We start from the raw sequence: 24,378 nt of genomic DNA on the forward strand, positions 1-24,378 counted from the left end.
GGAGAGGTGGTCGGGGGGGGGGGGGGGTGCGGGAGTTGAATCTATGTATTGTTGATTGATGGGTGCAGGAGAGAGGGGGCGGCGCTCCTGCTCCCACTATGGATGCACCACCACTGCATTTCATGTGATGGCTCAATCGTCTCCACCCAAACCAATCAATTATACCACCAACAGGAACGCCGCACATTGAGACACAAAAATAGGTTTGCCAGTATAAAGGGGGCAAGCAAGGTTGGCTCTTACTGTGAAGGACTGAGCATGGTACACATGATGAGGGAATGAAAGAGCCAAGAAAATGTAAAGCATACAAAGTATTGGGCCATGGATCCTGATAATTGCTACTCAATATTGTTGATGAGGAACTCTGCAAGGATCTTAAATACACAAAGCCTTGCAAGTGAAGCTGTGAGTATGTCTAAGGGACTGTATATAGTGTATTGTGTACAGAGCCCTCTCAGAGAAATGCTATTTAAAGAAAGCCTGTGCTTATAAATAATCTGAAAGTTAGAACTGTACAGATTTATGTGTAAAAATATTATATATTCAACTCATTATATTGCTTTATTTACTTTGTCTGGAGCCAACAATTTGGCTGAAAGTTAGGTGGTAAAAGGTCATTGAAGTGTGACATCAACTGCCTCACCCTTAAGGAACACTCAGAAGCTAAAATACGAGTATAAACCAGCCTTTCTCAACCAGGGTTCCTTCAGAGGTTCCTAGGGGTTCCTTGAGTAATGACCAATTTATGCCCCTCAGATGAGTAACCACTGATACCAATTATCTTTTAACTATCTGTAACATTGGGATTCTTCCCTATGACCACAAATGTAATGCCCTGTACACATGATCGGAAATTCCGACAGCAAAAGTCCGATGTGAGCTTTTGAACGGAAATTCCGACTGTGTGTATGCTCCATCGGAACTTTTGCTGTCGGAAATTTCTGCCAGCAAAAGATTGAGAGCTGGTTCTCAAATTTTCAGAGGGAAAAAAATCCTATCGGAAAAACCGTTGGTCTGTAGCAATTCTGACGCGCAAAATTCCAACGCATGTTCGGAAACAATTCGCATGTGCAGAAGCATTGAACTTAATTTTCTCGGCTCGTCGTAGTGTTGTACGTCATCGCGTTCTTAACGGTCGAAAGTTCAGAGAACACTAGCTGAGGCCTCAGGCTCAGACAGTGCAACAGGGAGTATACACAACCATTTGAGGTCAGCTTAAGTGTTGATCCATAAGATCAAATTAAAACACTGCGTTCCATATCCTTTCCTGTCTCTGTACACAAGCCAAGTAAGCATAAATAAGGTCAAAATTACATTTTTTAAATAATCATTGTGCACAATTATAATACTGAGATTCTTGCACAAGCCAAGTCATGACTGGTTCTCTTAAAAATGGATGGCCATCGGGATTTGCATTATACAGAGAGTTGCCTTGTTTCCCTGCAAGGCTCAGCAGTGCTGCCTCTTCCAAGTTGGATACTATTATCTAGTGCTGCCAAGGCCAGCGTCTTCTGTTTACCACCTGTGCCGGCTGGAACTGTTTCAAGTTTCTGAAGTTCAGTACAAGTCATCTAGTGCGTGTCCAGTGTCTCATTCCTGTGTCTGATTTATGTGCCCAGAGCCACATGTTAAAGCGGTTGTATACCCGCAACAAGTTTTTTACACCTGAAAGGCAAAAGGCATAATGAGCTAGTAGGCACCGCCTACAAGCTCATTATAAAATACTTACCTTGGAACGAGGTGTGGAGAACTTACCTGGTCCATGCCGAGCGAGATGTCATCTTGCTTTGGTGTGTCTTCCAGGTATCGCCGCTCCAGCGCTGTGATTGGCTGGAGCGGCGATGTCGTCATGTGCGCGGGAGACTTCATCCCGGCAAGGTCCAGCGGCTGCCGGGCCTTTAGCCGAGGATCCCTGCTGCGCATTGCGAGGGGAATATCTCCTAAACCGTACAGGTTTAGGAGATATTCTTTATACCTACAGGTAAGCCTCATTATAGGCTTACCTGTAGGTAAAAGTGGTAGTAAAGAGATAACTACCACTTTAAGAACCCCTCTGTATTACACAACAGTACATATCACTTTCACCTAGCAGTAAAAAAGGTCGGCGGTTCGAATCCCAACCACAACACTACCTGCCTGTAGTTTGCATGTTCTCCCTGTGCCTGCGTGGGTTTCCTCCGGGTACTCCGGGTTCCTCTCACATGCCAAAGACATGCTGGTAGGTTAATTGACTTCTGTCTAAATTGGACCCAGTATATGAATGTGAGAGACCTTAGACTGTAAGCTCCTTGAGGGTAGAGACTGATGTGAATGTACAATGTACATGTAAAGTGCAGCGTAAATTGACGGAGCTATATACTGTATTTATTGGCGTATAACACTCACTTTTTTACCCTGAAACTAGAGGGTAAACTGTGCCTGCGTGTTTCCTTAAACTTTCCTCTTAAAGTTAGGGTGCGTGTTATACGCCGATAAATACGGTAAGTACCATAATAATAATATCACTTTCAGGTATTCTTAACATTAGACAGCCTCCTAAACAGTATCAAATACTGTAGCTGCTGACTTTTAATATAAGGACACGTGCCTGTCCAGGGATCCGTCGATCCTACTGCTCACGCGCGAGTCGCACTGTTATCTGGGACCTGTATGTCTCCCAGAAGGCAGCAGGGGGGAAAGAGGAGGGTCCAGAAATTTCATAGATTGCCACCCAACGATTTCGGCAATCTTAACCGAAGTGGGAGCGAATATTTGGTTACGACAGGTATCCATTCCCCCTCCCCCGAAAGGTGCCAAATGTGGGAGGGGGAGAGGAAGCAAACAAGCGGAGCTTCCCCTTCTGGGTGGTGCTCCGCTTTAAGTAGTGGATGTGTGTGAATTCTATTTAGAGACTGTGTCGGTACAAGATCTAGAGCCCAGGGCAAACATGCCAAACTGTGCCACCCCCCTAAGATGTATGAGCATTGTGTGTCAGCAAAAATCACCCCCTCCCAAAAAAATTATAATTGTGCACTATTCTGCATGCTTACCCCCTGAGCATATATTCACTCTCTTCCCAGTACACACACCCCTCCTAGCACAAATCCTCCTCAAATTTCCCCTCCAAGGACACACCCCCCCCCCTCCACTGGAAATCCCCCTCCTAGCACACATCCCCCTTCCTAACCCCCCCCCCCCTTCATAGCACAAATCCCCTCCCCCTTCTACCATATCACTTTTTCTAGCACAAGCCCCCAAATCCCCCCACCTAGCACAAATACCCTACCTCAGCACCCCCCCCCAACACAAATCCTCCTTAATCATTACTCCTAGCATCCCCCTAAATTCCACCCCTAGAACAATTCTTACCCCATGCCACCCCTCAATCTCCTTGTGTTTGCCCCCACCTCACATAATACCATAGTGCCCAGTGCAGCCGCCCCTCCAGTCCACCCATTGTCCTGGCCCTGTTTAGAGAAAAATAATATAATTTAGTATCACTTTAACCACCTCAGACCCACGCTATAGCCGAACGACGGCTACAGAGCGGACCTGAAAATCCAACTGGACGTCAATTGGAGCAGCGGGGAAACTCTGTGTTGGCCGTGTCCCTTGGACACAGCCAATCACAGATCGCGGCGAACGGCCAATCGGAGTGGCCGTTTGCTATGCGATCTGTGCGGCCAATGAGAGATGATCTCAAATGTAAACATTTGAGATCATCTCTCATTGCCGGCTCACACAGAGACAGCGTGCTGTCAGGGAGAGAGGAGACCGATCTGTATCCCTTGTACATAGGGACACAGATCGGTCACCCCCCTCCACCTACAGTTAGAACACTATACAGGGAACATATTTAACCCCTTCCTCACCCCCTAGTGTTAACCCCTTCAATGCCAGTCACATTTATACAGTAATTAGTGCATATTTATAGCACTGATCGCAGTATAAATGTGAATGGCTCCAAAAATGTGTCCAATGTGTCCGCCATAATGTCGCCGTCCATCGCAGATTGTCGCCATTACTAGTAAAAAATAAAATAAAAAATAAAAAACAATTCTGTCCCCTATTTTGTAGGCGCTATAACTTTTGCGCAAACCATTCGCTTATTGCTATTTTTTTTTTTTTTTTTAAACAAAAATATGTAGAATACGTATCGGCCTAAACTGAGAATTTTTTTTTTTTTTAAATTGGGCTATTTATTATAGCAACAAGTAAAAAATATTGTATTTTTTTTCAAAATTGACGCTCTTTTTTGTTTATAGCGCAAAAAATAAAAACCGCACAGGCGATCAAATACCACCAAAAGAAAGCTCTACTTGTGGGGAAAAAAGGACGTCAATTTTGTTTGGGAGCCATGTCGCACGACCGCGCAATTGTCAGTTAAAGCGACGCAGTGCCAGAAGCTGAAATTTCACCTGGGCAGGAGGGGGGTATATGTGCCCAGTAAGCAAGTGGTTAACCACTCCTTTAACAAGCCTTTAAAATGAGGCCCCCACCAACTCTGACACATAACCTATCACCTTAACTAGGACCTATCACTTACTGCTGGTGCTGGTGTGATATATACATATTGTGGGGACGTTTATTATTGCCAGGAAGGTTTCCTCAGTAGAAGTGGACTTTGTATAGGTGTAACGTATTCTGTCCCTCTGAGTTTACATAGTAAAGTCTGTCCTTCCTCCTCGCGTTCCTCGCTAGGTGTGCTGTGATATGCAATTTGTAAGGGTCAAAAGGCAGTTATTTAAGATTTACGTCTCATTTTATGTCTCATGGAATTCTTGCAGGATGAGGTAAGGCACCAGGATAGAGATTTACACCAGTAAAGTAATTGGACAAAACGGCCCACGTGGCTTTGTCACTTGATGTTTATAGAATGGCATTTTTCAAATACAGGTGTTCCTGATTCTTGTGGTGTATTCGGAACTTAAATCAAAGGAAACACGTCTGTTGACCATATTTATTGGATTCTAGTTTTGTTTTTCTAAGCAGACTATAAAATGTAAGCATCTCTTACCTATTCAAATATATTAAAGCGGAGTTCCACCCAAAAGTGGAACTTCCGCTTAATCCACTCTTCGCCCCTTTACATGCCACATTTGGCATGTCATTTTTTTGGGGGGGGGAGTGGGGGCTTCAGGAGGAGTGGGACTTCCTGTTCCACTGCCTCCTTCCGCCGAGGGGCTGCTAAGGCGAATAGTCTAATCGCCTTTTGGCAGCCCCTCCCTGTAGGCGATCGCCTGGGACACGTGACAGGTCCCAGGCGATCTCCTGTCCAATCGGATGGCGCAGCGCTGCTCGCGCATTCGCGGTGGGTGCCCGGCCGTGAAGCCGAAAGCTGTCACGGCCGGGTGCCCACACTTAGAATGAAGACGCCGGCCGGAGAGGGGGGGAGAGGAGCGGAACCCTGGCGCGTCGCTGGAACGTGGAGCAGGTGAGTGTATGTTTATTAAAAGCCAGCAGCTACACTTTTTGTAGCTGCTGACTTTTAATAAACATTAAAAATGACTGGAACTCCCCTTTAAGTTACCGCGCTCAGGGGGGCTGACACAATAGGCACTAATCTAATATACCAAAACTAATATAACATTCAATATATCAACCCCTAATGTAGTGATTATAAAGATTTGATTATACAAACCTACCTCCCAACTTTTTGACATGGGAATGAGAGACACCTATCGGCAAAAGTATGCAGGCATAGGACACACCCCCTTGCCACGCCCCCTTAAAGGAGAATTGTACAAAAAAACAAGATTTTTTAAACCCACAAGTACTTTTTTTTTTACCACTATTTCTTTATATAACTTTTGGAATTTTACAAATGCAACAATTAAAAAATCAGATGAAAGGTTTAGCGCTGGAAAACACTTTTTGATAGATAAAAAGTGAATTTTATATACAAATATATAGATCAGACCGAAATGAGGGACAAATGAGGAGAAATGAGGGACAGAGGGACATTGCTCCAAATCAGGGACAGTTGGGAGCTTTGTACAAATAGTCACTGCTGCTACCTTATAAAGAATGTGAATACCATAAGCCACAGCACTGTCTACTGAACATAAAAAAATAGAAATACATATAATAGAAATAATAGTGTTCATATACTGTACACTCACCAGCCACTTTATTAGGTACACCTTGCTAGTACTGGGTTGGACCCCCTTTACCCTTCAGAACTTCCGTAATTCTTTGTGGCATAGATTCAACAAGGTGTTGGAGATTTTGGTTCATATTGACAGGAGAACATCGCGTAGTTGCTGCAGATTTTTCTCCTATTCTACCACATCCCAAAGGTGCTCTATTGGAATGACATCCGGTGACTGTGGAGGCCATTGGAGTACAGTGACCTCATTGTCATGTTTAAGAAACCAATGGTGAGATGATTTGAGTTTTATGACATGGTGCATTATCCTGCTGGAAGTAGCCATCAGAAGATGGGTACACTGTAGTTATAAAGGGATGGACATGGTCAGCAAAAATACTCGCGTAGGCCGTGGTGTTTAAACTATAGTCAGTTGGTACTAAGAGGCCCAAGGTGTGCTCTATAAATGCTCTATAAAAATGTGTATAAAATGCTCTAATGCAGGGGCGGACTGACCATTGAGGCACTCGGGCACTGCCCGAGGGCCCCATGCCACTAGGGGGCACCATCAGGGTTGCCAGGCTCATTAAAACCAGGGACAGTATGTAAAAATCTGTGTTTTTTTTTTTTACATCTGTCCCTGATATGTCCAAAACCGACATGCTTCTATTGCCCGGGGGCCCCATTGAGTTGTCAGTCCGCCCCTCTAATGGTTACAGAACTTAGATAAGAGGGGTGTGAGCATCACTTTTAGAGCAGTAAGGATTGATATTGAGTGTGATATTGAGTGTCTCAATTAGAAGGGTCTCTTCTACTGTAGGTGCCTGATGTTTCTTGATCATGTCAACTGCTATAGGTTCATCTAGAGCAGGGGTGCCCAACCAGTGGCCCGGGGGCCACATGTGGCCCGCGGAGCCCTCTGATGTGGCCCGCGACCTCCTGCTCTGGAATAGAATAGAATACTGTTATTAAAGGTACGTTTATTACTAAAATCACAGTGTATATATATATATATATATATATATATATATAGGCATATCTGTTCTTCAGTGGTTACTGGGCTGCTTTTAAACTGATCCGCAGGTGAAGAGCAGTTTACCTGCGGGCTACCTGCACTGATCCATAGACCTCTATTACCTGCGAGTTTGATGTGTTTTCTGAAAGTGCATCACACCTACAGGATATAATAGAAGTCTATGGCAAAGTGCAGCTAACCTGCAGGAAAGCCACAGGTGAACTGTGCTGCACTCGTGATGCAGGTAAACAGTGCATCAGAGTTAAAGCAGCTTTATGCCTTGTACACACGATCGGAATTTCCGATGGAAAAAGTCAGACAGAATTTTTTTATCGGATATTCCGAACTTGTGTGTGCCCCATCGGAAATTCCGACGGGCTTTTTTGGAAATTCCGTTCATCTGTATGGAACTCCAACGCAGAAAAAAAAACATGCAAGCTCAGAATCAAGTCGACGCATGGTCGGAAGCATTAAACTTCATTTTTCTCGGAATTTGGTGTGACAATGTGTATGCAAGATAGCTTGAACGTAATTCCATCAGAAAAATCTGTCTCAGTTTATCCCGACAGAATTTCCGATCGTGTGTATGGGGCATTAGGCCTCTTTCACCCAATTGGACCCACCACTCACCTCTAAGGAGTGGCAGATGTAAATGGACTTGTGTCTGTTTACAAATGCCTACCACCAATCCGATCCGCTAAAAAATAGAGTAGAGTGGGTTCTATAGAGTAGAGTGGGCTGCCATCCACCTGCTCCGCCCATTGTGGCCCACGACCGGTTACCAAGTCTCTTAAGTGGCCCTCGCTCTTCAAAAGGTTGGGCACCCCTGATCTAGAGTCCAGGTGTGCTCTAAGTATATTTGAAAATACTGTAATTTCATTTAAAATCTTACATGTTTCCTTTTTTTTTATGCAGACCACACCAGCTTCATTCCAGATTTGGAAGGCGATCTTCTCTTCTTATTGGACAGCTCAGGGAGTGTCACCTACGATGAGTTTTCCAACGTCAAAGAGTTTATTGGGGACCTCTTGCGTCCATTCAAGTATGGACCACAGGACGTGCAAGCTAGCGTTATGCAGATCAGCACTGACCCCACTCTGGAATTCCCACTTAACCAGTACACATCCAGCCAGGACGTCCAAAAGGCCATCCGGAACATACAGCAACGGATGGGGGACACCAACACAGGCAAAGCTTTGGATTATGTGAAAAAGCAGCTGTATACAGAGAAGTTTGGCTCCAGAGTTGATGTTCCCAAAGTGATGGTGTGGGTGACTGATGGATTGTCCACGGATGACATCTCTCAGCCAATGCAGCTTCTCAAAGACATGGGAGTTACAGTATTTATTGTTTGCACAACGGGTCGTGGGAATTTTGAGGAACTGTCTGCGGCAGCCAGTCAACCAGATGAGAAACACCTTAAATTTGTAGATAAGGATGACCTTGGTATCATTACAAAAGAACTACGGGACTCAATTATTGGTATGTGGATAGATCTCACAATAAGCCATTTCAAATGTATTAAATGCAAGTTGTTATTGATCATTCCTCAATGAAGTGTTAGTAGAGGTTTGTTTAACCACTTCCCGACGGCCGTACGACTTTGTACGGCCGCAGGGTGGCTCTAATTCTCTGAGTGGCCGTCTTTTTACGGCCTCTGCTCCTCCTGGCCACTGGGGGGCACGCGCGTGCCCGCCGCATCACTGAGATGCCGATGCGCGTGCCTGGCGGCCACGATGTCCGCCAGGCACCCGCAATCGGCGGTTACAGAGACAAGTACATGGATCTGTGTGTGTAAACACACAGATCCATGTCCTGTCAGGGAGAGAGGAGACCGATCTGTGTCCCTTGTACATAGGGACACAGATCGGTCAACTCCCCCAGTCAGTTTCCTCCCCCTACAGTTAGAACACTATGCAAGGTACACATTTAACCCCTCCCTCACCCCCTAGTGTTAACACCTTCAATCACATTTATACAGCAATTAGTGCATATTTATAGCACTGATCGCAGTATAAATGTGAATGGTGACAAAAATGTGTCCGATGTGTCCGCCATAATGTCGCAGTCCCAATAAAAATCGCAGATCGCCGCCATTACTAGTAAAAAAAAATAATAAAAAATAATAATTCTGTCCCCTATTTTGTAGGCGCTATAACTTTTGCGCAAACCAGTCGCTTATTGCGATTTTTTTTTTACCAAACATATGTAGAATACATATCAGCCTAGACTAGACTGATAGACTAGACTAGACTAGCCTAGACTGATTTTTTTTAAAAAATTGGGCTATTTATTATATCAACAAGTAAAAAATATTTTTTTTTTTTTCAAAATTGTCACTCTTTTTTTGTTTATAGCGCAAAAAAAACGCAGAGGTAATCAAATACCACCAAAAGAAAGCTCTATTTGTGGGAAAAAAAGGACGTCAATTTTGTTTTGGAGCCACGTCGCACGACCGCGCAATTGTCAGTTAAAGCGACGCAGTGCCGGAAGCTGAAATTTCACCTGAGCAGGAAGGGGGTATATGTGCCCAGTAAGCTAGTGGTTAAAAAAAAAAACATATCATACTTGTCTCCGCTGTGAAGCTTGTTTTGCACAGAGTGGCCTCGATCCACGTCTTCTGGGGTCCCTCGGCGGCTGTCTCGGTTCCTCCACCATATCAGCTAACCCCCCTGGGAAGAGCTTTCCCAAGGGGGTTACCTTGCTGGCACGCTACAGAGTCCAGCATTTGCTTCTATCAATCTATCCAATGAAGAGCCAGAAAAAAACGGGCCAAAATCAAGCGCGTTCTCAACGCGGGACTTTCGAGGGCTCAGGAAAGTATCGGATGTTTTTTCACCTTAATGCATAGGATGCAATAAGGTGAAAAATCTGAACCTTTACAGCCCCTTCAAGCCTAATGGCATAATTCCCTTTTATTGCTCCTAAACAGCTCCTAATAGCTTCCTTTAATTTAATGCAGTGCTGTTTTCATGTCCTCATTGTTCGTTTTTGCTCTCAAGTTGCTGTAATTCTTCTCTGATCTCCACACTTCCTGGTTGTCTGTCTGTTTCCTGATAACCACAGTACTGGGAGCTTTCTCTCTGTGGTCACTAATCAAGGAGGTGTGATAACTGTGTGTCTAAAACCCCTCAACACCAATCAGTTTAGTTTTCCAAACCATCACTGCCCTGTATTGGCTCTGTGGCTCTGTACATCACAGAAGCAGGAAACAACATGCAAAAACGAAACTAGAAACTGCAGGTACATTATGTGATTGATTTTTATCTATTTTTAATCATTTTTAAAATGAATCAGTTAACTATTATGTCTCTATACCCTGTAAACAGTCATTTCATAAAAAAAAAAAAGATTTTTTTTCATTTTTATTTAAGTTGAAAGCAGTTTGTAAAGTGACCATAGCATCGAATTAGGACCCACTTGGGTACAGTAAGACACATTTTTTTTTTTTTTTTTTTTTAGGGTTTTTATTGTAAAGTGTATCAACCCTTAGTGGGAACAGCACACAGTCCTGTAACTGGTTATTAAAAGGGAATGTGAGAATATAGGAATATGGAATCTAACAAACAAACTGAAGCTACCAATGTTTACATATACTTCAGAAACTGCATAGGTCAGTGGCAGGTAGATCCTTCCCAGTACTGCTTGACAGGGCTGGACTGGGACAAAAATTTGGCCATGGACTTCATCCAGACTGGCCCACTTTGACATGTCTCTCCCATGGCAGCCGGACAACTCCCGCTTTGGCCACCCAAGCCCCCTCTCCCCCTTCACTAGCTGTTCTACTTTATTAGAGTAGAATGGTTGGTACTGGTACTCTTATAGGCAGTACCAGTGGGGAAGCTAGACATTATTTCACCCGGGGAAAAGATACAGTTCATTGCCCCCCCTTATGGGACAAGATTAGGCAGAAGTGAGAAACTCCCAGGCCATAGCTGTTGAGTCAGCTGTCTGTCCCCTCCCCCATGCTCCTCTGGTCCTCCCCCTGCTTCTTTGTCCCCCCAGGTGAGCGCTGTGGAGAGGGAGAGGAGGTGAGCTCTGCGGGGAGGGAGAGACAGAGGAGTGGAGGGGGTGCGGCGGTCCGCTGTCACTAAAGCCGGCCCACTGAGCCATCGGCCCACCGGGAAACTCCCTGTAGTCCCAATGGCCAGTCCATCCCTGCTGCTTGACCAGAATCATCGAGAAGTCAGTTAGAATACGGTAGGCCTTCTTTGCTCGCAGACCTCTCTGTGGACTACTGTGGCAGTAGTTTCAATCCTGGCCAAAGAACTTTGGGTTATTCTAGCTCTTTACCCAAGGGCTGATGTAAGCAGTCTAGGAATCCCTTGTGATAATCGAGAAATACAGACTGTAGTCTTATATTGGAAATGATTGTTATATCAACACTGGTTACCTCAGGTACTTGTTCTATAGTATGATAAAAAGAAAAGACCAGTAAACTTATAGAAACCAATAAGAATTGAATTCACACCATTCCAGTGACACTGACAGTGCACCTGGCTGACATCTACCACCAGGTAAGTGGCCAATTTCCATGGGTCTCCTGCTGGTCAGGCCAGATTATCCACACTTGCCCACTTTAGCTGCTTACGGAGCAACCGCAGTTATACTTCGGCAGGCTGGCTCCGCTGCGCGAACCGTCGTAGCTGTACGTTGGTCGCTTTAAGCGGCTAGCAGGTGCGTGTGCCCGCTGCATCGTGGGGGTGCCGATGCTCGCGACCGGTGGTCGCGATGACCGCCGGCCGCGAGCGATCTCCAGGCACGAGAGGCAGAACAGAGACGTGTGTGTGTAAACACACAGGCCCAGATTCTCGTGCGAGTTACGCCGGCGTATCTCCAGATACGCCGTCGTAACTCTGAGTCTGAGCCGTCGTATCTTGGCGCCTGATTCAAAGAATCAAATACGCCAGAATTTGTATAAGATACGACCAGTGTAAGTCTCCTACGCCGTCGTATCTTAACTGCATATTTACGCTGGCCGCTAGGGGCGTGTATGCTGATTTACACCTAGAAATATGTAAATCGGCTAGATACGCCAATTCACGAACGTATGCCCGGCCGTCGCATTACAGATACGCCGTTTACGTTAGGCTTTTCCCGGCGTAAAGTTACCCCTGCTATATGCGGCGTAGATGAGGCGTACCAATGTTAAGTTTGGACGTCGGGCCAGTGTCGAATTTTTCACGTTTTACGTCGTTTGCGTAAGTCGTTCGCGAATAGGGCTGGGCGTCATTTACGTTCACGTCGAAAGCATTGGCTTCTTGCGGGTTAATATGGAGCATGCGCACTGGGATCCTTTCACGGACGGCGCATGCGCCGTTCGTAAAAAGCGTCATTTACGTGGGGTCACATTAAATTTACATAACACACGCCCACATCTTCCACATTTGAATTAGGTGGGCTTCCGCCGGCCTATTTACGCTACGCCGCCGCAACTTTGGTTTGAGAATACGGCACTTGCCTGTCAAAGTTGCGGAGGCGTAACATAAATAGGATACGTTACACCCGCACAAAGATGCACGCTTCTACGTGAATCCGGGCCACAGATTCCTGTTCTGTTTCAGTGAGGAAATGCAAATCGTGAGTTCCTAATAGCTAGGAACCACGATCTGTAATTTCCTCTAGGTCAGTCCCCCCCCCCCCCCCCGTTACAGTTAGAACACACATTAGGGAACACAATTAACCCCTTGATCGCCCCCTAGTGTTAACCCCTTCCCTGCCAGTGACATTTTTACAGTAAGCAGTGCATTTTTAAAGCGCTGATCGCTAATCACCAATGGTCCCAAAAATGTGTGAAAAGTGTCCGATATGTCCGCCATAATGTCACAGTCCCGACTGTAAATCTATCCCCTATTTTGTAGACGCTATAACTTTTGCGCAAACCAATCAATATACGCTTATTGTGATTTTTATTACAAAAATATGTAGAAGAATACATATCGGCCTAAACTGAGAAAAAAATCGCTTTAAAAAAAAAATGGGGATATTTTTATAGCAAAAAGTACAAAATATTGTGTTTTTTTCAAAATGTATGCTTTTTTTTGTTTATAGCGCAACAAATACCACCAAAAGAAAGCTCTATTTGTGGGGAAAAAAGAACGTCAATTTTGTTTGGGTACAGCGTCGTACGACCGCGCAATTGTCCGCTAAAGCGACGCAGTGCCGTTTCGGAAAAAATGGCCAGGGCTGAAGTGGTTGAACAGTGCCTCCCTGCTTCCTCGGCCTGCTGAGCTCTTATCTTGCTTCTTTCGGTGCAGATAATCACATTTGGTTACTATATTTGTGCTTTAGCGTGATCCCTTGCACAAGCCATGTTTACTGAATCTATTTAGCTATTTGTAAGAGGTTTATTTTTATTTTTCCCACCAAGCTATATATATTTTCTGCTGACCAGCAGTTGTGACGTAGTAAAATATTTATCTTTAGACCTGAGTAACATAGTGACACGCCTTTGGTTACTAGATATAGATCATGTGTTTGGCCAGCTCTGGCTGCTGTTTGCAGATCTATGACATAGCAAGTGCTAGTTATTTACAGGCACTAAAAGGGCGCACAGGGAATCTTTGCCAGCATGGAGTGGAATCCAATATAATTAGTAATTTCACAGGCTTGTGATCAAGTAGGCATAGTCCATAGTCACTATTCCGATGATAGATTGTAACTAAAATTATAAACAATCTGGAACCTCCTTTCTTTATTGCAAATATATTGTGCTCCAGAATCTCCTTGCTATGTTCTAAACTTTTAGGAAATTTCCTCTATTTAATAGAACCTTCAGACTCCCTAGACGCCGGATCGTTCCTTCTACGCTCTAGTACATCTAGTACCTTCCCTCTACTCTATAGTACCTCCAGAACCTTCCCTATACGCTCTAGTACATCTAGTACCTTCCCTCTACTCTATAGTACCTCCAGAACCTTCCCTATACACTCTAGTACATCTAGTACCTTCCCTCTACTCTATAGTACCTCCAGAACCTTCCCTATACGCTCTAATACATCTAGTACCTTCCCTCTACTCTCTAGTACCTCCAGTAACTTCCCTCTACTCTATAGTACATCCAGAACCTCCCCTCTACTCTCTAGTACCTCCAGAACCTTCCCTCTACTCTCTAGTACCTCCAGAACCTTCCCTATACTCTCTAGTACATCTAGTACCTCCCCTCTACTCTATAGTACCTCCAGAACCTTCTCTATACTCTCTAGTACATCTAGTACCTTCCCTCTACTCTATAGTACCTCCAGTAACTTCCCTCTACTCTATAGTACATCCAGAACCTCCCCTCTACTCTCTAGTACCTCCAGAACCTTCCCTATACTCTCTAGTACATCTAGTACCTTCCCTCTACTCCTATAGTACATCCAGGACCTTCCCTATACTCTCCAGAACCTCCCCTCTACTCTCTAGTACAACTAGTACCTTCCCTCTACTCTATAGTACATCCAGAACCTCCCCTCTACTCTCTAGTACATCTAGTACCTTCCCTCTACTCTATAGTACATCCAGAACCTTCCCTCTACTCTCTAGTACATCTAGTACCTTCCCTCTACTCCATAGTACCTCCAGAACCTTCCCTATACTCTCTAGTACATCCAGAGCCTTCCCTCTACTCTCTAGTACATCTAGTACCTTCCCTCTACTCTCTAGTACCTCCAGAACCTCCCCTCTACTCTCTAGTACCTCCAGTACCTTCCCTCTACTCTCTAGTACATCCAGAACCTCCCCTCTACTCTCTAGTACAGTGATGGTGAACCTCGGCACCCCAGATGTTTTAGCACTACATTTCCCATGATGCTCAACTACCCTGCCGCGTCGTATCTTAATTTGTGATTCACAAACAAGATACAACGGCATTTGGCTAAGTCGTTTTTTCCCGTCGCAAAGTTAAGCCTGCTTTTTCATGGCTTAACTTTACACCAGCCATGTTAAAGTATGGCCGTCGTTCCCGCGTCAAATTTTAATATTTTTTTTCGGCGTAAGTACATTACGCACGTCACCATTCACAAACACGTTGGGGCGCCGTAATTTCGTGCAAAGCCCGGCGGGAAATTTCCAAACGGAGCATGCGCAGAACGTTCGGCGCGGGAGCGCACCTAATTTAAATGGTACACACCCCATTTGAATTAGGTGGGCTTGCGCCGGACATCTTTACGATACACCGCCGTAAGTTTACACGCAAGTGCTTGGTGAATCAGGCACTTGCGCTGAAAACTTGCGGCGGTGTAACGTAAAGACAATGCGTTACGCCGCCGCAGTTTTTGCTGAATCTGGCCCCTTATTTTTTTGATTGTTTTTACTGGTAATGGCGGCGATCTGTGATTTTTAGCAGGACTTTATTTTAGCAGGACTGCAACATTGCAGCGGACAACTCTGACCCTCAAATGACACTTTTATGGGGACCAGTGATATTATTACATTGATCAGTGCTAAAAAAATACACTGATCAATGTACAATCCGCACACCACGTCAAGGCGGGTGGAGTGGTTTCCTTTAAAAACAAGTCAGCAATGGCAGATCCCGTATTTCTATCATCACAGGCTCCCTTTAAAAAGTAAATAGGATTTCACAGTCTGCTCTGCAAAGCTGTGATCTTTCTTCACATGTGACAGATTTTCATTAATATGACCAACAGCTTTTAAAAGGGAGCAAAAGTATTTCTATCCCAGATACCTAGATCCATAGGACAACATTGGGTTCCTGGAGATGAATTAGAGCTCATCTGACAGATATAAAGCTAGAGGACAGTGTTGGAATATTATAGAAACATTAACCACTTAAGGACCGGACCAATATGCTGCTAAATGACCCAAGGGGTTTTTACAATTCGGCACTGCGTCGCTTTAACAGACAATTGCGCGGTCGTGCGACGTGGCTCCCAAACAAAATTGGTGTCCTTTTTTCCCCACAAATAGAGCTTTCTTTTGGTGGTATTTGATCACCTCTGCGGTTTTTATTTGTTGCGCTATAAACAAAAATAGAGCGACAATTTTGAAAAAAATGCTATATTTTTTACTTTTTGCTATAATAAATATCCCCCAAAAATATATAAAAAAAAAAAAACATTTTTTTTCCCTCCGTTTAGTCCGATACGTATTCTTCTACCTATTTTTGGTAAAAAAAATTGCAATAAGCGTTTATCGGTTGGTTTGCGCAAAATTTATAGCGTTTACAAAATAGGGGATAGTTTTATTGCATTTTTTTTTTTTTTTACTACTTATGGCGGCGATCAGCGATTGTTTTCGTGACTGCAACATTATGGCAGACACTTCGGACAATTTTGACACATTTTTGGGACCATTGTCATTTTCACAGCAAAAAATGCATTTAAATTGTGAAAATGACAGTTGCAGTTTGGGAGTTAACCACAGGGGGCGCTGAAGGAGTTTTGTTTCACCTAGTGTGTGTTTACAACTGTAGGGGGGTGTGGCTGTAGGTCTGACGTCATCGATCGTGTCTCCCTATAAAAGGGATCACACGATCGATGCAGCCACCACAGTGAAGAACGGGGAAGCCGTGTTTACACGCGGCTCTCCCCGTTCTTCAGCTCCGGGGACCAACCGATCGCACACACAGCTCCCGGTCCTGTCAGGGAGAGAAATGCTGATCTTCTGTTCATACAATGTATGAATAGCGATCAGTCATTTCCCCTAGTGAGGCCACCCCCCTACAGTTAGAACACACCCAGGGAACATACTTAACCCCTTCCCCGCCACCTAGTGTTAACCCCTTCCCTGCCAGTGGCATTTTTATAGTAATCAATGCATTTTTATAGCACTGATCGCTATAAAAATGCCATTGGTCATGCCATAAGGTCGCAGTACCGAAAAAAAATCGCTGATCGCCGCCATTACTAGTAAAAAAAAAAATATTAATAAAAATGCCATAAAACTACCCCCTATTTTGTAAACGCTATAACTTTTGTGCAAACCAATCAATAAACGCTTATTGTGTTTTTTTTTTTACGAAAAATATGTAGAAGAATACATATCGGCCTAAACTGAGGAAAAAAACTTTTTTTTATATATATATATTTTGGGGGATATTTATTATAGCAAAAAGTAAAAAATATTAATTTTTTTCAAAATTGATGCTCTATTTTTGTTTATAGCGCAAAAACTAAAAACCGCAGAGGTGATCAAATACCACCAAAAGAAAGCTCTACTTGTGGGTAAAAAAGGACGCCAATTTTGTTTGGAAACCACGTCGCACGACCGAGCAATTGTCAGTTAAAGCGACGCAGTGCCGAATCGCAAAAAGTGCTCTGGTCTTTGACCAGCAATATGGTCCGGGGGTTAAGTGGTTAATTGTAATGTGCATATGCACACAGGAGCGTAAACAAGCGGCGCGCATCCTTCAGTAAAAAATAAAAAAATCTGCCTTTTTGGTCAGTAATTTAATTTAAGCCTTGTACGCACAAATGTGTGCAAATGCTAATTTTCATATTGTGCAGAATGAGAACGCAAGAATAAACCACATTATTGCCTACTAGATGATGCAGAGTATCACAGAAAACAAACATGCTCCTTTGCTCCACCTAGTGGCCATAATGCAGTATTTTCCCCATTGACATTTTTTTTCAATGTATAACATACGATCTCCAGGGCATGCAGCCTGAGAACATTCATTAATGACCAATTATGCAAAGTTTTTATAAAAAACACCCATAATTCAACTGCAAAAAAAGGGCGTAAGCTCTTCATGCATCACCACAAAGCAATTTTATGCACCCCCAAAGACAAAACTCACAAATGTATAAAAACCCAGCAGGCAAATATGAAAACTTCAGAAATAGACGGTATGTCCCATCATTGGACCATCTGATTGGTAAGCTAATGCATTTCGGGAGTCTTGCTCCCTTCCTCAGTTTCCTCAGCTCTGAGGAAGGGAGCAAGTCTCCCAAAATGTGTTATGCCGCGTACACACGATCGGTCAAACCGATGAGAACAGTCTGATGGACCGTTTTCATCGGACCAAACCGATCGTGTGTCGGCCCCATTGGTTATTTATCCATAGGTTAAAAAAAAGCAATCTTGTTTTTAAATTTAACCGATGGATACCTAACCGATAGGAAAAAACGATCGTTTGTAGGCACACCCAAAAATCCACGCATGCTCAGAATCAAGTTGACGCATGCTTGGAAGAAATTGAACTTAGTTTTTTTCAGCACGTCGTTGTGTTTTACGTCACCGCGTTCTGACTCGATCGTTTGTTTGTTTTTTTTCCATCAGACCGTTCTCAAGCGGCATCAGCTTACCAATCAGATAGTCCAATGATGGGACATACCGTCCATGGCTGAAGTATTTATGTAATATGCCCGCTGTTTTTTTTTTTGTTTTTTTTTTAATACATTTGTGAGTATTTATTTGTCTTTTGGGGATGCAATAAATTATTTGGGGGTAATGCACAAGAAGCTTGCGCCCTCTTGTATGTGTTTTTTTTTTTTGCAGTTGACTAAAGATTTCCCAATCTGTGGAGGGCTGCACCTGAGAAAGCGTTACGCATTTTAGCATCCTTGGGAGAATCTTGCATTGAGCGTTGAAGTGTTTTTGTGGATGCAGTGACACCTAAGTCAATCCATTACAGTTGTCAGCCTGCTGTACACTCTTTTTTTATTTGGTGGCATGCTGACAACATCACTGGAATTGCAAGGTGGCTTAGTGTTGTCAGCCTGCAACAGGAAGTGCAGTTCATGGCAGGATCTCCAAGTAAGAAATAAAAAAATATTTGTTAAAAAAAAAAATCTATACATTGAGACCTGATGCCAAACATGATAAGCAGTCCATCCATGTCTGATATTTGAGTTGTAAGTAGATGTTGGAGAGTTTTTTTTTTTGCATCCAGCCTATTGCATTTCCAACCTTGACTCCTGGTGACAGCGACACCTGCAGGCAAGGGGAACATGTGCCACACGGCTGGACTGGAACAGAAACCCACAATTTGGTATAATCCTCTGAGCTAAACTACAGCTCAGGTAACTAGATTTACAAAATAGCGCAACAGGAGCAGGGCGCTAAACAGTATAAGGACTTCAGACTGTCATTAATGATGTATAGACCTGTTCCAGATTTAGCATAAAAATCAAGCAACTGGCAGAAATTGCAACCCTTGTATTTTATTGATGACAGGTTTACTTTAAATTCGCAAAAGGCTGTACACAGGTGGGGGGGGGGAGGAAAAATGAAAAATAATAAGATTTAGGCTTATGGGAATACTCTATGGTAATACATTTTTTTTTTTAAGTTTAATATTCAGCTTGGTTGTTTGAAGTAGAGTGATTGTGAAAGATGCGGCTTTGAATAAGTATCTAGTTGAGCCCCTTAGCCATCCACAAGAAACTGGAGTCTGGTAGTGAATTCAGAGTAAAAGCAATGCTGCCATCTTGTGTACATATAGTGGTAATGCAGCTGAGATTTTTTACAAATGATTTTTCTAAAATTTAGACGGTAAAAGAGATCATAATATTTTTTATAAATGCTTTAGACATTGAAAGTTTGTACATTTTCATAATATTTGTGTTAACTTTTCAGAACTGATCCAAGCAAAGAGACTACATGCACTGGATATAACAACTACAAGCTTCCGGCTAATATGGCCAAGACTCCTCTCCAGAGACACGGGACATTATGTACTGGAATATTCCCCATTAGCCTATCCAAGGCAGAAGATGCAGGAGACATTGCCTGGAAATCAGACAAGCTTGGTGTTAAATAAACTAATCCCAAACACCACCTATCAAGTGACGCTTTACCCCGAATCAAATGTGGATTATGCCAGCCCTCAGTCCATCCAAGTCTCCACTCTTCATGGCAAGTAGAAAACTGTAATGAAGATTTTCAGGTTTCTAAAAATGAAAAATGCATTAGGATTTTACATGTTTTTGACAATATTAATCTATTTTTGGTTATCATGTTTATACAGTGCCAAATAAATACGCTATGCATATATTTTTATTGTACATAAATACTTCCTTTTTCATTTCTACATTGTTTAAACCAATCTCCATTCTTTAATTCTGGGTTTGTTGCATTAAGTAAACAAGTGGGATCAAAGGACATTATAGTGATGCAAAGCAAAAGCAAGTGCTTAGCAATTTAGCTTTACAAATCATAATTAACGTTCTCGCCCAAGAACATTTTCTGCATTAAGTTTGTATATTCTCCCCATGTTTGCTTTGGTATGCTCTGGGTGTTCTCTTTTTTAGCCACAGACAAGAAACATACCAGGTAAATTGGTGTAAGCCTAATGGCCTCTGTACAGTACATAAGCATCTGAGATCTGCCTGTATGTATTTGCCTTATGTTTACACATATGACAAGGTGGGGAATGAGGTGCACTGTACATGTAGGGGCCATCAGTGACACTCAGATTAGGGTACAAAGATTTTCTAGATTTTCCCATCGATTTCCCCCCCCCCCCCCCCAAAGCTGCCATCCAGAGGGAATCTACCTGTCATTACACCAGGGTTTGACAAATTTGCTTGGAATCTAGGAGCCAGCTAAAAAAGTTAGGAGCCAGAAAACGCCCGCATATGTAAATGGTGTTCAAACCACACATGTGAGGTATCGCCGCGATTGGTAGAGCGAGCGCAATAATTCTAGCCCTAGACCTTCTCTGTAACTCAAAACATGCAACCTGTAGATGTTTTTAAACGTCGCCTATGGAGATTTTAAAGGGTAAAAGTTTGTCGGCATTCCACGAGCGGACGCAATTTTGAAGCGTGGGTATGAATTTACTCGGCGTAACATTATCTTTCATAATATTAAAAAAAGTGGGGATAACTTTACTGTTGTCTTATTTTTTAATAACATTTTTTTTTAATTTTTTCTCAAAAAAGTGCGCTTGTAAGACCGCTGCGAAAATACGGCGTGACAGAAAGTATTGCAACGATCGCCATTTTATTCTCTAGGGTGTTAGGATAAAAAATATATTTAATGTTTGGGGGTTCTAATTAGAGGGAAGAAGATGGCAGTGAAAATAGTGAAAAATTACATTAGAATTGCTGTGTAACTTGTAATGCTTAACTTGTAATACCAACGGCCACCACCAGATGGCGCCAGCTCACACAAGGAAGAGCTAGGGACTTCACAAGGCCGCAAAGCCGCAGCCTCAATTACTGGACATCACGGCCCCCCCGCGATCGAGCGGCGGGGGAGGTGAGGGCCTAGTCCGCCGCGATCCTGGGGAAAAGGCGCTCCGCGGACTAGGCCGAAGCCGCGGCCTCACCTAAAACATCCTGCCCGCAGCGATCCTGGGAAAAGGCCTTGAGCGGCAGATGCCGCTCGCAGCCTTTTCCCAGGATCGCGGCGAGCTGCGGACAGGATGTTTTAGGCGAGGCCGCGGCTTCCGCCTAGTCCGCAGAGCGCCGGTCCCATGGAACAATTTTTTTTTTTTTTTTGCCCACCTTCCAAGCCAAGTCGCCAGGACGCTATTTCTAGTCGCCTTGGCGACCGGGATTTATCGAGCCCTGATATAGAGGAATAAAAGCAAAACTCAATCGACCTTGAGTGCCTATCTAAACCATATGTCTTGGGTACCACTGCCCAACGCAGTCCTAGCAGATAGACAAGGCAGTATGTCCTGAGTCCTATGTGTTCAGATCACAACATGTGCTACAGTGGTGAAAAAGGTAAGACATGCAGTACTATTTTCAGTGCAGCATAATGTAATGGAATACTCTGCATCATACGCCACTGTGGTGAATAAAGATAAATTAAATGTCTCTTTGTAACATTTGAATATAGTTGAATTTTTTTTTTTTTTTTAAAGTGCCACGAGTCATTAATGAAGCACTGGCATCACTCCTTTGACAGCATACACTGCCTTCTGGAGTAGAACATGGCTTATGGTGTGAATAGACCCTAACTGGTCACATATTCCAATGTACACTAGGCCAATATTGTCCCAACTATAAATGTGCAACCTAGAAGAGAGGACTTGCAATCTCGTATCTGCATCTTGTTATCAAAAAACAATGGATGGTAACAGCAGGACAAATCCAACAAAGGTCTGGTATTAAAATAATGGCACTAGATGGACCGAAGAAGACAGGTGCAAAAAAAAAAGAAGCGTTTAGAAGATGACAGTTTTATGCCATGGGTATTCACAAAAAGGGGCATGGCTTGCCCTCGACTTAGGCAAGTAATCTCCATAGGCCTATGTCCAAAGGGGGGAGGGGGAAGGGGTCCATTTGCAGGCTCCACAAGGTGGCCACGCTTCAGCACTTAGAAACCTTTTAGGCTAAGTCAGGTTCAGTTTAGGCAGACTACCAACCATAGTGGATTTACAAAGAATAGACTGTAACATGAGAATTACAAGTCAGACAAGCAGCCCCAACCTTGGTCATTTGTTAAAAAAAAATTGGATGCTGACTTTGGCCCTTACCACACTACTTAGCCAATATAAATTAATATTTGTTTGTACACCCACAGGAAATTTCAATGTTAATTTTAGACCTCTGATGTATAAGTAATAATTATGCATTGCTGAATTTATGAGTACAGAATTTCCGTTACAATTTTAGAATTTACAGAGGAAAGAAAACTAGAAGCTGATGACGTAACAACCACAGGATTTCGGTTGACTTGGTCAAGGTTGTCTGGAGATACAGGAAGCTATGTTTTGGAGTACTCAGTTGTATCTGATCCAAAAACCCGACTCCAGAAGACATTATTTGGAGATGAGACCAGAGTGGTACTTAGTAATTTATTACCAAACACAACCTATCAGGTGACACTTAAACCGGGTTCCACAGACAAATCTGTCCAACTTGAAACAATCTACGTCACTACCCTTCCAGGTGAGCGCCAAATATTTCTTACACACATGTTTTATTACAGTTGTACATGATGCCTCTTAAGAGTTGGCACGCGAAAGGGATAGTTAAAATAAAAATTCTATAATTGTATATAGCAATCCCTACTCCATAAAAGTTATGATTTCCATACACTGCACTGATGATATCCAAAAAGGCTGAAACAGCTGTATGCAGTATGGAATTATTGGTTTTATAATATGAGGCTATTTTTGCACTATGCACTAGCTGTTCTGGATGTGCCTCTAACCAATGGGCTGTAAAGCAATGATTTGAATGGCTTCCACCACTGTCCTAAAATCAGGAATAATCCTCTTATTTTTGGCATAGGTAATGGAATAAGACATACAAATACTTTTTTTTCTAGAAGGCTTTACTGTACTGCATATAGTAATATAACAAATATTAAAACATACCGTATATACTTGAGTATAAGCCGACACCTAATTTTACCACAAAAAAATGGGAAAACTTATTGACTTGAGTATAAGCCTAGGGTGTCCATCTGCATGCCTCACTGTGCCGCACTTTGCCTCACTGTGTCCATGTGCATGCCTCACTGTGCCCATGTGCATGCCTCACTGTGCCCATGTGCATGCCTCACGGTGTCCATGACTAGACTTACGTTTAACATGGGAGTATATAGAAGGGGTGCACGGCTTTAAAAAATCGGTGCTCCCTGGCCGTAGGTCCTCCAGACAGCAAACTTTGCACACTTGTAGAGGAGAACTGGGGCTACATGTGTGCCAAGTTTGGGTTCCAGGGACGGTACCGGGTCCCCAAAGTTACTGGAGAAATGACCGTTTAACATGGGAGTCTATGGAAGGGGTGCCCGAATTTGAAAAATCGGTGCTCCCTGGCCGTATGTCCCCCGGACAAAAAACTTTGCACACTTGTAGAGGAAGAGTACCGGGTCCCCAAAGTCCGGGAGATCAGGCGCAAAAAGGTGACTCGAGTATAAGCCGAGGGGGGGCATTTTCAGCTCAAAAAAATTTGCTGAAATACTCGGCTTATACTTGAGTATATACGGTAACTTTGGGCAAGCATATAAAATAGGTACAATGTTCTGGGTATATGGATTCTAAATTGATTGCATATTTTTAAATACTATATAACACCTTCCACACTAAACTCCAGACAGCGTGAGATTGGCTGCACTGGGATCCAGTGACCAGAATCTTTGCTTGGTAAAGAGTATGTTACAGGAGTGGGGAGCACAGGGACAACCTTTAGGATGGTAATGATCATTCATAGTCCAGCAACCTGAAGGGCAGGAGGTGACACAGGAAGATTGTTTATAGTGGTATCACCCTCACTATATAGTGTGTATCGGGAGTTTGTATATCACATGAGCATGCTGTACAGAATTATTATCTTTCTTGTTAAAGTACAACTCCAGGAAACTTTAAAATTATCCCTTGCGGCGGGGCTGTGCCCTCACTGCAAGAGTAAATGGGTAATTTTGTCTAGGGGAGAGGGAAATC

At 43.4% G+C, this 24,378-nt stretch overlaps 1 protein-coding gene across 2 annotated transcripts in view; it reads left to right on the forward strand.

The window, feature by feature from the left end:
* The window catches only part of LOC120915371 (collagen alpha-1(XII) chain-like), a 140,521-nt gene that overhangs the window by 80,395 nt on the left and 35,748 nt on the right, over nucleotides 1–24,378 (forward strand). For both annotated transcript variants that reach the window (XM_040325801.1, XM_040325802.1), the window contains exons 2-4: nucleotides 7,998–8,564; nucleotides 19,611–19,889; nucleotides 22,604–22,879. In XM_040325801.1, the coding sequence (XP_040181735.1) occupies nucleotides 7,998–8,564; nucleotides 19,611–19,889; nucleotides 22,604–22,879 (1,122 nt within the window). The remainder of the gene's footprint in view (nucleotides 1–7,997; nucleotides 8,565–19,610; nucleotides 19,890–22,603; nucleotides 22,880–24,378) is intronic.

This window comes from Rana temporaria, chromosome 10 (assembly GCF_905171775.1).
Source record: "Rana temporaria chromosome 10, aRanTem1.1, whole genome shotgun sequence".
Lineage (NCBI taxonomy): Eukaryota > Metazoa > Chordata > Amphibia > Anura > Ranidae > Rana > Rana temporaria.